This window comes from Lutjanus erythropterus, chromosome 1 (assembly GCF_056507025.1).
Source record: "Lutjanus erythropterus isolate fLutEry1 chromosome 1, fLutEry1.hap2, whole genome shotgun sequence".
In the NCBI taxonomy this organism is placed as follows: domain Eukaryota; kingdom Metazoa; phylum Chordata; class Actinopteri; order Lutjaniformes; family Lutjanidae; genus Lutjanus; species Lutjanus erythropterus.
Genome location: NC_139317.1, coordinates 17793354 through 17810485, shown reverse-complemented (window position 1 = coordinate 17810485; position 17132 = coordinate 17793354). Strand labels below are relative to the sequence as shown.

At 36.8% G+C, this 17132-nt stretch overlaps 1 protein-coding gene across 1 annotated transcript; it reads right to left on the bottom strand.

Annotated features, from left to right (window-relative positions):
• Positions 1-1649: 1649 nt before the first annotated feature.
• LOC146332794 (ephrin-B2a-like) lies at positions 1650-16799 on the bottom strand. The gene is made up of 5 exons (XM_084724019.1): positions 16335-16799; positions 14341-14624; positions 10788-10880; positions 5911-6027; positions 1650-2602 (listed from the first exon to the last, which is right to left on the bottom strand). The coding sequence occupies exons 1-5, from the start codon at positions 16490-16492 to the stop codon at positions 2226-2228; spliced, it is 1029 nt and encodes a 342-aa protein (XP_084580145.1). The 5' UTR covers positions 16493-16799; the 3' UTR covers positions 1650-2225.
• Positions 16800-17132: the final 333 nt, after the last annotated feature.

Here is a 17132-nt window from a genome sequence, read left to right as displayed (position 1 = left end):
TTCATATTTAAATGCTTACAAATTTAATTTCTTCGTTCAGATTTACAAATAAAATTGATTAAATGCACGTTTCCTGTACAAATGAAGCTGCCATGTGCAGTGGCAGAGAGGAAGAATAGATTTCTTTTCTTTGAAAAATAAAACCATAAATAAATTGGCACTTGCCTGTGGAAGTATTCAGATCATTTACTTAAGTAAAAGTATCAATACCACACTTTTAAAAATACTCCATTACAGGTAAAAATCCTGCAAAAACAAAAAAAACCCTCAAAAATGTTACGTAAGTAAAACTATGCAGAGGTGGGAAATAACTAAATACAAATATTTTGTCACTGTACTAAAGTAGAGTTTAGGTATCTGTACTTCTGACATTTTTTTAGTTTTACTCCCTGCATTTTAACCTACGTTCTACTCCTACTTATGCCTATTTCAGTTTTAGTGCATTTGAGGGAAATTATTGATCATTTTGATTTTGCCTCTCTGTTGGTCGCCAACGTCAAAACCAAACTGGGTGAGACAATAATGATGATTCCTTGGTGTATCCATCAGTGCATTTTTCCTTTTTCACTTTTACAGAAGTTAGCTCTTCCTTTTGCTTTTTTTTTTTTTTTTTTTTTTGACTTCTACTTGATTTAAAAATTACTTGTACTTTTGCTGCCTCTGAAAATATGTAAGTAATGTCAGGACAAATTACTTCAAATATTGAAAGTAAAAAAGTAAAGGAATTCAATGCAGAGAAAAACAGTTCTATATGAGTTTAAAATTAATGCTTATTTTTTAATATGAATTAATCTGCTGATTATTTTCTTGATTAATCTGTTTATTGCTTGGTTTGTAAAACATATGAAAACAGTGAGAAATGCCCAGAGCTCTAGGTGATGTCTTCAAATGTTCAACCAACAGTTCAAACTCAAGATGATTTGGTTTATTGTAATTTAAAGGGACAGTTTACCCTACAATAATATATTCTCCCTAATACTGTTGCTGTGTGCTGTGCTGTTTATCCAGCCAGACTGTTGCTGAGTTTTGGAGAAACTGGACATAGTGACTTCTGCCTTCTCTTGAATATGGAAGTAGATGGCACTCGACTTCTGGTGTTTTCAGCAGCAAATAAAATAAAAATAAAACTCACACCAAAACAATCGAGATGGATAAACAGCACAGCCAGAGGAAAACACCAGAGTGAAAATTTTGGCATTTTTGCATTAAAAATTACTTTAAAAAATTAATTAGTTAACAAAACAGTCTATGATTTTGATAACTGACAAATTAAATAAACATTTAACATCACATTTTATATACTGTTAGTAACAATGAATCATATCTTTAAAGTTTAATAGCTCCAGGTTTTGGAAGTATAATGTGTCATGAAATGGAAATACTTAAGTAAATACAGATACCTCAAAATTGTATTTAAAGGGACAGTTCACCCGCCCCAAATCAAAATACATGTTTTTTTCCCCTCTGGCCTGTAGTGCTATTTATCCATCTAGATAGCTTTTATGTGCAGTGCTGAGTTTCTCCCATAGAGATGTCTGCCCTCTATCAAATTCAACGGGACTTGATGGCACTCAGCTTGTGGTGCTCAAAATATCAAAAAATATTTTTTGAAAGACTCAACAATGTCCAAAAAATCAGCAGCAAGCAGTTTCATGAGGGACTACTTTCTGAAGGAAGTAGTTACTACATGAAAAACTTGGCAACACACACCAAAACAATCTATGATGAATGAATAAGTAGGACTACGGGCCAACAAATTAACTAAATCAACTCAAATTTTCTACACTGTCGTGTAATACAGTTTCTGACATTGCATCACATCTTCAAAGTTTTTCATAAGTTTTGTGTGTAAAAGGAGTGGACATATAAAGTGTCATTAAATGGACATGCTTAAGAAAAGTACAGTTACTTCAAAATTGTACTTAAGTGCTGGACTGAAGTAAATGTATTTAGTTACAACCCACCACTGGCATGTACTGCACACTTCCAAGCAAACTGAACACAACTACTGAATGATGTGTTAAATGACACATCACTTTTCTCTCTGATTGTCTCTTCAGCGTATTAATAAAACAAAATTGTTCGACAGTATGTTGTGCACTTGGTTCAGGTGTGACACAAGGATATGGTCAGTGCAACAGAGTTTAAAACAGCTGAAGTGTTGTGTCTCTGTAGCATGAGTGTGTCCTCCACAGTTGACGTTTAGGGTCCTCTGACGTCAAACATTAGACTTTGTAGTAGACGTTGGTGGGACTCTGAGGCGTTATCTCCTGGACTATGTACACGGGGGGCCCGTAGTCGCTGCTCACACGCTCATAGTGGCGGCAGATCATGCTCTCAGAAGGCCGCAGAGGAAACACAACATCGCTGCGGTCTGAGCCGTTGTTGTCGCTGCTGATGCTGTCCCGCTTCGGCACCGCCAAAGTGTTGAGGGACACAGAAGCGGACTGCTGATTATCTGGGACACAGTGACGGCGACGGTACCTCCACAGCACGACCAGCAGAATTATGATGACCAGAAGGAGGATCATAGAGCCGGAAACAACCCACAAGAACAGTCCTGACTCAGAGGCACCAGGGTCTGTTTGTCCTGTTTCTGAGTCTGTCAGGAGAGACAGAAGAGAGACAGAAGAGAGACAGAATAATGAAACCGACATAAAAGAGTAAATCAGGACATCTGACACAGTGATTTAAAAACACTCAGTTTATGACGTTGTACGTGTGCGACATGTAAAACCAGAATTTGACCAATTAATTAATTAATTTTAACCAGCCTGATGTCTTTCTATGGCACTGAATGGGCCTATTTTCACCTGGTATTAACATGTATCTTGGGTGACCCAAGTGGGTGGGAATGACAGACTAATTTACAACAGCAAATACAGCCACACTTCCTTGTTAACATAACAAAGGAAATGTTGCTTCACTTTGAATGCCCACCATACACCCCAATTATCTCCATGCAAATCCAGCATGTTATTTAAATGCATCATTTAAAAGAAACAGTGGGCCTCATGCAAGAACATTTTCGTATTCTTATCTTAAATTTCTCGTACTTTTTGTCCTACAAAGGGCTCGTACCAACATGCCACATGGGATGCAGCAAATGCTCATAACTTCAGATAAATTCATAAATGATCCATCTGTGCGTATTTGAGCGCACATGCATGAGTTTTGTAAATTAGCATAATTAACATCCCAATAATACCATCTAAAGCTACACTTCCTGTCCCATATGTCAGGAAATGTGGATTCATGAAAATGTCATCAAAGACTAAAAAGAAGAACTTTACGAGTTTGAAGTTTGACGTCCTGTTTTTAGAGATCCATAAAGAAAAATCTATCATTTTAACTGCAGCGGCAGTGGAATTAAGGGACCTACTAAAACAAAGAAATATGAGTACTGTTAATGTCGTGTTGCCCAAGTGTCGGACTGTCACTAAAATAAAGAGGAAATGTCTCAATATGAAAATGGCTTCGATGGAAAAAGTCTTGCCACAGCAAAGCGATGACTGCAGCGGCGGGAGGGTGTCAAGGGGAAGTTTCCATCATGGAGACAGAGGACAGAATAAATGAGGATGTTCCCCTTAACAGAGATTTCCTGAACCTGCATGTGAAGATATGCAGCCAATACAGCTGACAGCAGGTAATAATACATCATCACATTAATGGTGATAGGCTTTATGTGTAAATTCATAATTATAGGATGAATTGAAATGCAGTCAAACAGGACAATGTTGATATGATGATTGGTTTGGATAACAGCAGACTAACTGCACGACTCCTACGAGCTACATCTGGACCACTCGTAAGTTGTGTTTGTGTATGAAAGAAAATTCAAAATACAAGAAAATTGGTGAATGCGACGAGTTCTCTCAAATCTGTTCGTACGAGTGGTTCTTGTGTGAGGCACATTTTCTGTGAACATAATCCTAGCAGAAATTACCTTTGCCACCACAACATTATTATTAAAACAATTAAGTAATACACAAATGTAGTTATTAGGAGACAGGGTTACTATCCTGAGCCACAATGAAGGGCCACCCACTCAACTGACGTCCTGTGCAGAGGAAACAGCTATCTGTTTACCATTTGGTTCACTGTAATGCAAATAATGCATTTGGGCCTTCCTACCTGCCAAAATAAGCAACAGATGCTTGTGAACACAATCTCTGTTTCCTGCCTTCTTCTAAATTTGTCATTCAGTGCAATATATCAAATTGTTTCTTTCCTTGTTCAACTCTTTTTACACTGAAATTGTATGAAGGAAGCAAAAGTGGTGTGACATAAAAGCAACACCTTTGGCATCTAGTGTTACAGCTGCACAGGTCAGTAAGGGATCCTCCTCTATTATTTTCTAATCACACATAGATAACCTAATAATTTTAAAAGCATGAAGCTTTTTACGTTCTCCTGGATAAACAGGTCATCACTTCTTCTGCAACCACCGCCAGCTCTGCGTTAGTGCTGGAAAAGGAGCTTGCGCGTCTCTCACACTCTGTTCAGAGACACAACTGACAAAATTTGTGCAATAAGAATATAAATCACAATCGCAAACAGCAGCGTGTCCTGTCCTGCCGTCTCGCCCTTATACACGTCAATTCGGCTCTGTTACCGCCTCCCTTGACAGCTCAGAGGTGGGACAACACTTTATCACCCGAGGAGAAAATCCCCAGACTTCCTCACAAAAACTGAGCTATGTTTGTGACTTGTTGAGTTAAGAGAAATTTTTGTGAACTTTGTGACTGTCTGCAAAAAATTCTTAATTATTTGAGCCTTTTTGGAAATTCAGCAAATGTTATACATTTCATTTCTGTCTTTGTGTAAAAACATTGTGTGTCTGTCCCAGCATGTTGTCTATTGATGGGCTGCTGGTTAAAAAAAGATACATTTAGTCTTTGCAAACATAAATGATACAGTTGTTTATTTGCATATGGAGCTGGGAAGATCTGATCTGAGATCTGATCAGAAGTGGTTGAGTGCTGTGTCCCAAATCTATACCTCATTATGATTCTATACAGTAGTAAAGAGGTATACTGCTTTAGAAGTTAGGATACAGCAAATTAACATACTTTACCGTTTTGAACTGATAAGAAATGACACAGATTATGTGTGGTGTTGGTTGTCAATCAAACTGCTACTTAAGACATCTTTTTTTTATTTTGCCAGGACTTTTTTTCATGAGCTGCTCCTCCATTTCCTTTTTGCATTGCACTGGGGGAGAAGTGGAAATGGACAACACACGCAATATAATCAGCCATTTACTCTGGATGCTGTCCAGTATACTGATAAGTATATCAGCATGTATGCAATTTATGTTTATCTTTAATTATTTTCAGCATTTTCTATATGCAGATTTATATGATGCCATTAGATGTAAAATGTTTGCTGAAACCTTTCCCTTTGTGGAACAAAACAATAATATTTGTGAGCTGAAATTCAAATATATCTGTCTGTAAAGGAATAGGTATACTAGTGTTTTTGCATGTTTGTGCCTTTTTATCTCAAATTATGTAGACTTTAAAACACTAACAACCAACTTGAAAAGATAAATTCATAATACAAAAAACCCTTGTTTGAGCAGCAATTGCTAAAAACTACATTGCTCCATTATTTTATGAAAATATGTATTTTTTTCAAATGACAGTAAATATTTGTAAGGATTTACATCTTCAGTAGAAAATAATGGTCTTATTTTTGCTGAGTACCAGAGACCAGGTAGGAAAGAGTGACTGTACTGAGAGGCAAACTAACATGTTGATTTTAGATTTTTCATGAAATTTGTTGCCAAAAACAAAAATATAGAATATACGTTATAATTTACAGGCTAAAAATCAAATCTATTGTAATGATTGTAAAGCCATGTCTGTGAAACACTTGTGTTCTGGTGATTGTTTTGCTTTGTTTTACCAGTTTTGCTTTTTATATCCTTTTCTTTCCCAGAGGCGTCCTTGTCCTTGGACTTTGGTCGCCTGGGTGGGAATCTGGTGGGCGACTCCTGCAGGGTTGAAGGTGGATCTGAAGAGCCTGGAATATAAAACAGGACAGTCAACATAAACCAAACAACACATCCGCACCACAACTCACAACTGCTCATTTTCATGTATTGTGGTGCTTTTGTCATTCTGTGTTCACAGGATTTTATCATGTCAAAATGGTCCTGTTGCAGCTAAAATTATGTCCAATGAGTCATTAGTGAATCAGAACCAAAGCAAAATAACTTTTTTGGCTTTTGACTGTTTTTGACTATTTTGCAGCAACAGTCATTCGGGTAAAAGTGAATCACAGAAGAGGAAGAGAAACCGTTTTATGAATTAATTAGACCAGAAAAAGTTTTGTTTCAAGTCACGACTGTGAAACTCTATTTTGCTTGAATGGAAAAACCACTATTAGTAATGTTTTAATTTTCTCCAGCTTCACATTCATAACTGAATGCAGCTCATTCAAATTTTTTTTCGGGCGTCTTACGTAATTATGTGACTGATGTGACTGTCATCTTGGTCAGGTCTCAGAGGAGTTCCTGTTCAAATGAAAGTTAAAAATAAAAACAGAAACCCTGTTTTGTAAAATGTGAGTTTGGAGTTTGCATGTACTCTTATACACGTATGGCATTTACCAGGCAGAGAAGATCTAATGAAAGAATTGCATTATGGGAGTTGTTGGAACCAGCATTCTTGGAGCATAGCTCATGTATGGGTCTTAAAGTCAGGATTTCTGAGATTCTTCTTCTCTATTTAGCCCCGGTACTCTGTAACAGTGAAGTAACTATGTACATATATTCAAGTACTCTACTTAAGCACAGTTTTGAGAAACCTGCATTTTACTTTGAATGTTTCTTTTGAGAGCTATTACTAGTTACTTTTCACATTAAGATTTTACATGAATAAATATATGATAAGCTTATAAAATACAAAACATTGTCAAAGATTTAACCAGCAGTTTACAACCTTTTTGTCTTGTGATTTGTTAAAAAAAAAAACAGCTTAAGCCCCTGTGTCATTTTTCAAATGTCTCCAGCTCCTCTTACACAGCCTGTTCAAGGTACAAATGTTACGCCGTTATTTCACGTCACTGTTCTTTATAAAACGGAACGGAGGGAGTGTTGTTCCGCCTTTGAGCCCGCAGCAGAGATAGTCACACAGCCGAATCAACACTGAAACTGTTGTGTTACACATCACACCTATAAAATCACACTGGGACATAAAAGGCAAAGCCAGCATAATGAGCAGCCCTCTTTATTGCAGTATTGCAGGACCTCTGTTTAAAAAGGGCTTATGAGTTGTTAGCAGCTCCATGAAACAGACATTTCCCCCAAACTTCTCAGATGCGAAACAATTCAAGGCCCAAAGAGTCAAATTACTCAACATTTCACAAAATAAGGAAAATTCCAAAAACTTACTTAACTTTTTTGTTTTCTCTCCCAATAATCATCTCACAATACCACAGATTTTTCTCGTCACTCTTTGGAAGGACTTAATCCCTAGGTTAGGAACCACTGGAACAACTAGATTAATTTAGTTATATTTTACTGATAATACAGCTGTACTTTTATTTTGTGCAGGACTTTTACTTGTAATGTATTTGTACTAAAAAACCTGCAGTGTGGGACACATAGATGAACATTCATTACATTCAAGCCCTTGCAAAAAGTGTCTCCACAATGCTGATTAAGACTATGACCGCCAGGTATGTCTTGGTAATTCACCTGAGTTTTAAAATCTGAGGTCTGTGCCAACATTTCTGCACTGGCTTACCAGTCATGACACATTTTATAACAACCAGATATGATTGGTTTGCCAGAGCTGAAGGGGGAAGCAACCCTAGCGACAGAGTATGAGTATGAGTATGAACCTGCCTCCCCATAGGCTCCTGCCTCCATCACGCCTACGGTGTGGCGCAGGCAGGAGCCTAACGGGAAAACCTCTAGGGTGAAAGCTCGGGCCGGGAATAGGCAGTCGATACCTTAAAGGTGTCGAACAAAATAACCCAGTAGAAAGTAGCATCAAAACGTTTCCTGTCTAACAATACCTGCATTCAATCCTTTTAAAGCCTAGAACAAGAAATTAATAACTTTTTTCATTTGCTTTTGTTCAAAACAAAAGTCCACTACAAGAGCAGCTGTAACCCACACAGTCTGTGTTGTGGTGAAGTGGAGTGAGGTGCATTTGGCAAAGTTAGCAGTTCAGCCACCAAAATGATCAAAAATATGGCTGCACACCTGTGGCACCTGATAAAAATATATGTATAAAATGCAGAAGGAAAGATCATATCTCAGGAAAGTTTCCATTCACGTGATGAGTATCGAATGAACTAGAAAAATAGGTATCAAATTAAGTGCTGTATTAATAACAGTATCACTTTTTAGGGGACTGGTATTGGTGCTCGAATACTAATTGTTTAAATGATAGCAACCGTAGCCACAAGACATTTGAAGTGTTTCTGTAATTACTCTCACTGCCAGAAGGGGGAGACAAAAAATCTATACTGAAGGTTTAAGTCAAAACTTAAACTTCTTACAACACCACTTTTTAAATCTCTCACAAATCCTATGGCTTTGTGGATGTGCAACACTAAGATGCAGGAGTGCCTCTTTAAGTACAGCCAGATGGAGGTTTGAAAATACGGAGACTTGCAGAAAATAAACATGAGCAACACTTCACAAATCACTGACTCAGAAATTCATTTAACACCACAGATTAATATTATCTACAGTCTGCAAAAGACACTGAGCTGTTTCCTATGACCTGTGAATGAATTATAAATAAAATAAAATAAAAATTTGCCTCTCTCAAGATTATATTCAGGATGTTTTAATCATTTAATTTATTGATTTATGGCACATTAATAAACATTTTGTATGTTTCAGGGTTAACCAGTCAGTTTATTTTCAGCTGCAGTCTTTTATGTTTAAGTTTCTCTCTTTTTTTCTTTTTCTTTTAAAATGCATTAGTATTCATGATTCACCATTGGCAGTGATTTAATTTCACACCACATTTAGCATGAATGATCAAATAAAGAAATGTACAAAATCAAGTTGAGATGCTACACAAACATCTAAACACGAGACTGGAAACTGTGATGACTCTGAATTTGATTGACAGGACTTTTAATATATGTGGAGATTAACACGGGATTACAACTAAATCTGGGTTATTAATGTTTTCTGTTGCTGATAAAAGGTTTGTTTACATCAGTGGTGTTGGTAAACAGAGCAGGGAAAAAAGACCCATATTTTCAGTGATGATCAGTGGAGAAACACACAAGATGCTGATTTTTCATCTCCAACTCAAACTCTTGAATAATTTATATGAATAATACTTCACATTTCTGAGGTCAAAAAATTACATTCTGGGGCTTTAACTGGTTTATCTTTTAAAGATTTTAGCAACACATGAACACAGCTTCTGTTTAATTTATCTGATTCTGTGCAGCTCAATAGCACAACAACATACAACACGAGTCAATAAGATCATTATTGTTCCCTCATACTTGCCTTAAATAAGGGTGGCTAAAATGTCTCCTCCTGAAGGGCTTGGGTTCTACACAGAACCATTTGCTTTTGAAGAACCCTTAGTTGAAGAAAGGGTTCGTCAAAGGGTTCTTCGCAAGACTAAGGGTTCCATTAAGAAACCTTTCTATCCACAGAACCCTTTCTGTGTTTTTCAAGGATTGTTGAAGTTATGAGTGTTAAAGGATCCTCAACCTAAAATATTCAAATATTTCCAAGTTTAAAATGTTATTTTTAAATGTAGACGCGTCTGGAATCTCCTTAATCAACTTTCTTAACTTGTGTTCTCATGGTCTACATGAGCATCATCTGTAGAAATTATTTGGTTCTTTGTAGAACCCTCAGAAGACAGGAGGGTTAAAGTTGAAACCCGTTAAAAAGGTTATTCAAAAACTTGCATTTTTATCCCCCTTGGCAGGTTCAAGATGAAACCCTTGGAATATAAAAGGGTTCTTAGTAGAACCATCTGGGTGGGCTCTTGTTAGCACCCTTAGCGAGTGAAAAGGTTCTGGTTAGACCCTCCGGAGAAGTTGCTGGGTGGAACCATTAAACCATAGAAGGGTTCTCTCTGAAACTGGGTGGAACCTGTTATAGATAGTCAGGTAAAACCCTTTATGTTGGGTTTTACATAGAACCCCTTTAACAGGCTCCAGGTAGAACCTTTATAAAGGAACCCTTTATGGTTTTAGTTAGCACTTTAATAACTAAGAGTGTATAATATAAATTGCAGTAAAATGACAAACAACACCACCATAATATTACACTGGCATCCTAATAAATAAAACACAACATGTTTCTGTATGAACTGTATAATAGAATGATTCATCCTCAGGACATGTAAAGTAATGGCACTGAATATGTTCAGAATCTGCTTTGTTAAATTTTTATGTGCACGATAAGAGCACAAAAAGGACCACTGGCTATTCTGATGCTAATACGAGGGGAAAAAAAAGATTATTGACTGCAGCAGCCAGTCTGAATGATCGCATGCAAGATAATACTGATGGCCATAAGCTGCCAGCGGTTTGAATTAGGGATTTTAGATAATTCACGATGGAAATCTCTTTCCAAGAGACTGAAGAGATGATCGAGATTATCTGACCACTTAGTAATTCCAGAGGGGAGTTGATATTATTGCATTACAATCATTATAACAGCCAGCATGAAACAATTGTAGTTACTGTTCTTTTAGCATTGTTTGTCAGACAGCTGCTTCGTGTCTCTCATTCACACATTCATCTCTTTACAGCATGCTGGCACACAAACACAGAGTACTTACTCTGGCCGACTCTCAGCACCAGCTTCATGGATTTGGTCCTACACACCCCTCCATTAGTATTATCCAGACCCTGCAGGGAGCCTGCAGAGGTGGCTGATGCACAGAGAGAGGAGGCAAACATTAAAGTACATTAAAGCATAATACAAGACGATCAAGCAGTGCATACTTCCATATGAGTTTTCTGCAGATGGTTTCGCCAGTTGCTGAATGTTGCATCACAGAGGGCAAGAAAAGGCAGACACACACACAGCACAAACTATAATGTTAAATACTGCATATGATAATCACTCATGTAAACATAAAAACACAAAAGATGCAACCACCACTACACCAAATGATGATTAACTAATAGTTTGGTCTATGAAATATCAGAAAAGTTCACAGAGAGAGGGTCACGTCTTCTTATGGCTTGGTTTGTCTGATCAACAGTCTAAAATTAAAAAATGTTATCACTTAAGATAAACAAAAGCAGCAAATCCTCATTTTTCTGAAATGCTCCTGGTGTGGCATGAAGCCTTTTAGAGGATGGTTGAAAAGCTCATCACAGATGAAACAGAAGTACAATATAACATTTATAAGCATGTTTTCAATATTGTATAATCACCTGAAAATAAGAAATTGTTGTTTTACATTACCTTAGAATGAGCTGTTTATATCTACAGAGGCTGTGGGTCGTCTTCCACAGAGGCTGCCATGTTGCACAGCCATGTTTTTACAGGAGGCCAGAACAGACAATCCACACACTGGTTCTAGACACAGCCTTTTCACAGCCACTGCCATTTCTCCTATACATGCCTGAAAGAATTTATGGCTAGATGCTCCTACATCATGGTTGCATTAATGAGAACTGGACACAGCGTTTGTGAGCCTTTAATCTTTCCTATGAGAGCTGCAAGTGGTCCATGAAGCCAACTTCCACGTACGATCTTCTGCAAATACGTCTGCATTGTGCAGCCAAAAGAGCAAGTACAGTAAAGGCTTCCTTCAGTCAAGTGGCTAACTTCTGGTTTAGCCCTACACTAACTTGAATGGGGATAAAATGATTTAATTGTGAAGCTCTTTTAGACTTTCCAAATGTTATCCGACCAAATAGAACAAATCCTCCGTCTTGAAACAAGTCATTTTGCGAGGCTCAAAAAATTCGATCCACTGTCTTAGAGCCAATTCTTTCACAAGTTTATGGGAAAAAAGGTTTAGCCACTATGTCAAAGTAGCTGAGGGTTTGCACTAAATCCTACGTACTGGTCCTTTAAGAATAACCATATAGACATCTTCTCACAGATGGTCTCATTTGCTTATGTAGGTCAAATAGAAGCGTTGGTGTTAAATTCAGACTGTTTTGTACCACCTTTAAGAAGCTGGAACCAAAGAAAGCTTAGCAATTTTCCAGAATAAATGACTTCAACTATTAATTATCAAAATAGTTGCAGATGAATTTTCTTGTTGAATAAAAAATATCTGTATCAGTTCTACATGCAAAAATGGGTGGTAGACAAAATGAATGAAGTTTATTTAACAACACCACAAAAACACAGATATGGAAACACAAACACACAGCAAGAACTCTTGTTCACCCCTGTCAGTCCCACACACACACTCATACACTTGTTAGCAGCATTTAGGTCAGATAACAACATCTCACAGGCCACAAGCCACGTTGCCATGAAAGCTCCCATCAAATCTGCCTGATGCTGTAAAAGCCTTGTGTGATTTGGGGCATGTAAGCCCTTGGAATCACACTGGCCTGCCAGAGCGAAGTGTGCTGTCAGAGCGCGGCGAGGTGGATGAGGCTACATGGTCAGACTTGCTCTCTATCTCATGCATCACTTGCCACTAAGATGCTGGTTTAAACGACAGCGGCCCAATAACGAGGCCACATTTTTTTGATTCTCACGCAAACTGACAAACTGAGAGGGAGACGAGGACGATGGCTTCCTCTTCCTCCCAGGAGATTTTTTTTTAAAAAAAGAAAACAGTTGCTGGCATTGATTCAAACGCTGCTCCACCTGTAGGAACTAGCAGCTTGTGTCTCTGTTCTACTGATTTTAAAGTGTTGCATGTGCTCAAACAGCGCCGAAACACTCAGACAGAGGAGGCAGAAATACTCATGTAGAAGTTCAGATACTTGTGTAAAAAAAAAAGAATGTGGTGAAACTGATTCAAGGACATTTCTACCAGCTGTTTCTGTGAAAAGCTGACTGAACGTCACCTTTTCTCAGCAGTTGAGTTTCCCTCTCTGTCTGCTTCACATTGTTAGATTGCTTCACATCATTTTTGTCTTTTTATGTCCTGTTACGTCTTTGTTGTCTTGTTATGTCATTTTTGTCTTATTGCGCCATATTTGTCTTGTCACATCATTTTTGTCTTTTTATGTGTCATCATGTCGTTTTCATCTTGTTACGTCTTTTGCGCCATTTTCATCTTGTTACGTCTTGTTACATTGTTTTCCTCTTGGTACATCACTGTCATTTTGTTATATCTTTTACATAATTTTTATCTTGTAACATCTTGTTTTATCGTTTTTGTATTGTTACATGTTTTATGTAATTTTCAGCTTGTTATGTATTGTTACTCTGTTTTCATCTTGTTACATCGTTTATTTGTTTTGTTACGTCTTTAAGGCAATTTTCATTTTGTTATGTCATATTTGTCTTGTTACATCTTTTTCATCGTATGTCTTTTACGGTATTTTTGTTTTGTTATATATTGTTATGTCATTTTTGTCTTGTTGCATCCTGTTACATCTTTTATCTTGTTTTTGTCATTACATCTTTTACATAATTTTTGTATTGTTAATTCTTGTAATGCCATTTTTTGTTTTCCAACATAATTTTCATCTTGCTATGTATTGTTAGTCACTTTTGTGTTGTTACATCTTGTTACAACGTTTGTGTCTTGTTACATCTTATTTGTCATTTACAGCTTCTTATGGTGTTACATTGTTTTTGTCATGTTACATGTTTTTCATCTTGTTGTCATTTAAGTCATTTTCATTTTGTTACACCTCTCACATCATTTTTGTCTTGTTACATCTTGTTACATCATCTTTGTATTGTCATATCTTGTAACATCTTTTTTGTCTTGTTCTTTTACATAATTTTCATGTTGTTATGTATTGTTACATCATTTTTGTCATGTTACATCTTTTACAAATTTTTTTACTTATTTCATTCCTTTTGTTACATTTCCTTAGGTCTTTTATGTCCTTTTCATCTTGCTATGTCTTGTTATGTGATATGTGTGATGTTGTTCTCATCTTATTATGTCTTTTTACATTAGTTTTATAATGCAAGACAAAAACAAAGTAACAAGCCTGTTTTGAAACTATAAGGAGTAGAAAGTAGTATTTGTGCTAAAAATGTAGGAAGTAAAAGTAAAACGAAATAAAAAGAAATACTCAAGTAAACTCAAGTAAAGATACCTGAAAAATCAACTTACTAACAGTAACAAAGTATTTGTAATTAGTTGCTTCCCATCTTTGTACTCAGACTTCACTCAGATTTAACTCCTGAGGTGAACATGAGCTGTGAGGTTACACACAGTAGTGACTCACAGGTGATATAATAGTCCCTCCCCTTGAGGAACTCCAGACCCCACAGGTTGGGGCTGAACTCCTGGAACTTGAAGGTGAACTTTACGTCCCGGTGAGGTTTGTCACAGTTCAGCAGCGGTGTATCCGTCTTGTCGATGGTGCAGCTCTCCATCTGACTTCGGGAGACCAGGTAGATTCTGTAGAACTCCTCCTTCCCGCCGGTGGAGGCATCCGCGCGGGGACAGACAATGTCCATCTTGTCCCCAATCTGAGGATACAGGACCAGACCCTTACCTGGACTAAATCTGTGGGAAATAAGATAAGATAAGATAAGATAAGATAAGATAAGATAAGATAAGATAAGATGAGATCTGCCTCCAGTACATATCTTATCTACATTGTGTTTATGTATATATTCTGTATTCTGTGGCCAATATAATCTTGTAATATCTGATTTTTTTTACTCTGTAATATCAGAGACAGTCAGTCAGTCATTAGCCCTAAATTTGGTCAGGTCCTAGTTTGAACCAATGAACAACAAATGTGGCAAAGCTCTTAGGTTTTAAATGAGCTTTTCGATAGGTTTTTGCAGTTCTGAATGCTTTAAATCCTCATTTATTTATTTATATCATGAATTAAGATGTAGAAATCAGAAAATATTTTTTTGTTTGAGTTGTCTGAAGATATTAAAGGGACACTTCACCCCAAAATCAAACATGCATATATTGTTTCTTAGGCCTGTAGTGCTATTTATCTGTCCATCTAGATTGTTTTGAGAGGCGCGTGTCTCATTCAAGAAATCATGAGCCAGTAACTCAAGATAATCCACACACCTTGTTGTGAGAAGTTTCAGGAACTATTTTCTTTCTAGCAGAAAGAAAGTAGTTCCATTAGATTTTACTGTAGAAAGAAAGTAGTTCTGCATGCTCACAACAGGGTATGTGGATTATCCTGAGTAATCAGGTCATGGTCTCCAGAAAGACACACTGATGTTGAGTTTGTCAAATGTATTTTTTGGTGCTTTGAGCACCAGAAAATATATTTAATGCAATATTAAAAATGAAGATGTAAAATATGTAATTCATTTAAAAATCAGCTGTTTAATTGTTTTTGGAGACACTATCTAGAGATGGATGATTTTCAAAATTTTCACAATTGATCAAGAAAATAACTAAAACTATCAACTTTCTTTTATATAAAAGCTCACACTGGAGAAAATGTAACCAGTGAACATTTTACATTTTTGCTTTTATTATATTATTTATTATTTTATTATATTGTCACAGTCTATTACAGCACTGTGACATTTTTATCGCAATATTGCAATAGATTATTTTGCATTCCCATTTGAACGGAAACTGAATATATAATTGGATTTTGGAAAGTGATTTTAAGACATTATCTTGTAATGTCCTGATATAAAAGCTCACACTGGACATAATATTTGGTACTAATTGCTTAATCAATACTTCCAGCTCTACACTATTGGTCGAGTCTCCCCTAAATTAAAAAAATAATAAAATACCATTTCAGTATCACAGTAAATATCATTACAGCCCCAAACCGTATTTTTGATACTGAGCTATTTGATTTTTCTTTTTTCATTCCTATTTGATAGTAAAATTAATATATTTGAGTGTTTGTCAAACAAAATAAGGGAACTGAGTGCGTTGTCTTGTGATGATAATTTTCTGAAATTGTACAGAAAACAATAACCTAAAAAAATAAATAATAAGAAGAATATATAATGATAATATTTCTTAGTTGCAGCCATATTCAATGTGCAATGGTATAAACACTCACACTGGAAAAGCTGGAACCAGATATTAGATATTAGATAATATTTGGTATTTTTGCTGTATAAATTGTTTCAGCTGTTCATTACAGCTGAAATATCAGAACTATGGTGTGATGATGCGCTGTTAGATGGTTGTATTAACTCCATAAATTAGGTCAAATTGCAGCAGAAAGTTGCATCCCTCCCCTGTAAGTGTGCCACTGACTGATGCACTCACTTCGTGTTGGAGCTGCTCCAGTGGACGGACTCCAGAGTGGCGGCACGACATGAGTCAATGATGGCCAGCAGGATCACGGCACCGCAGCTCCATGTGATTCTTCTTCTCCCCATCACAGGAACAAATCTCTCCACAGGTCCACGGCGGCTCAGTATCATAAAACAGGCTGGAAACAGGCTGGAATCTGTTGTCCCTGCATGTCTCCTCCAGGTGCGCGCAGAGGACACATCCCTGAGTGAAATCCCACCAAGTTGAGACTCTTCCTCCTCCTGATGCAGCTGGACTTGTATGAATTTTTCCTCATTGTGCGTAATTGGCTAGAAAACCATCCGTGTGACGAAACCCGTGTATTGAGGACAGAGATTGTGAGGAGTATTTTAGTCATCAGCTGACTGACTAACCGGTCCGCCCATATCACACGAACATGCGTATAGGGGAGACCGGGGCTGGTTGGTACAGTTTTTTTTCTTTGTTGTTGTTGTTGTTGTTTTTACCCCATCATGCTTTTCACATTAAGAGACTGAGATAAACACCAAGATCAATAAAACCTTATTTCTGTAGTGGAAATGATAGAGTATAATTTAACCCATTCACCATTTTTTAAAAATATTTTAAAAAATCTGCTGTACATAATCTATATAGACTAGAGCTGCAATAATTAGTCAATTAAGCAGTTTTGTCATCTATTAAATTAATCACCTAACTATTTTGATAAGCAATTAATCATTCTGAGTAAGAAAAAAAGTCAAACCTTCTCAAATGTGAACATTTTCTGGTTTCTGAACTCCTCTATGACAG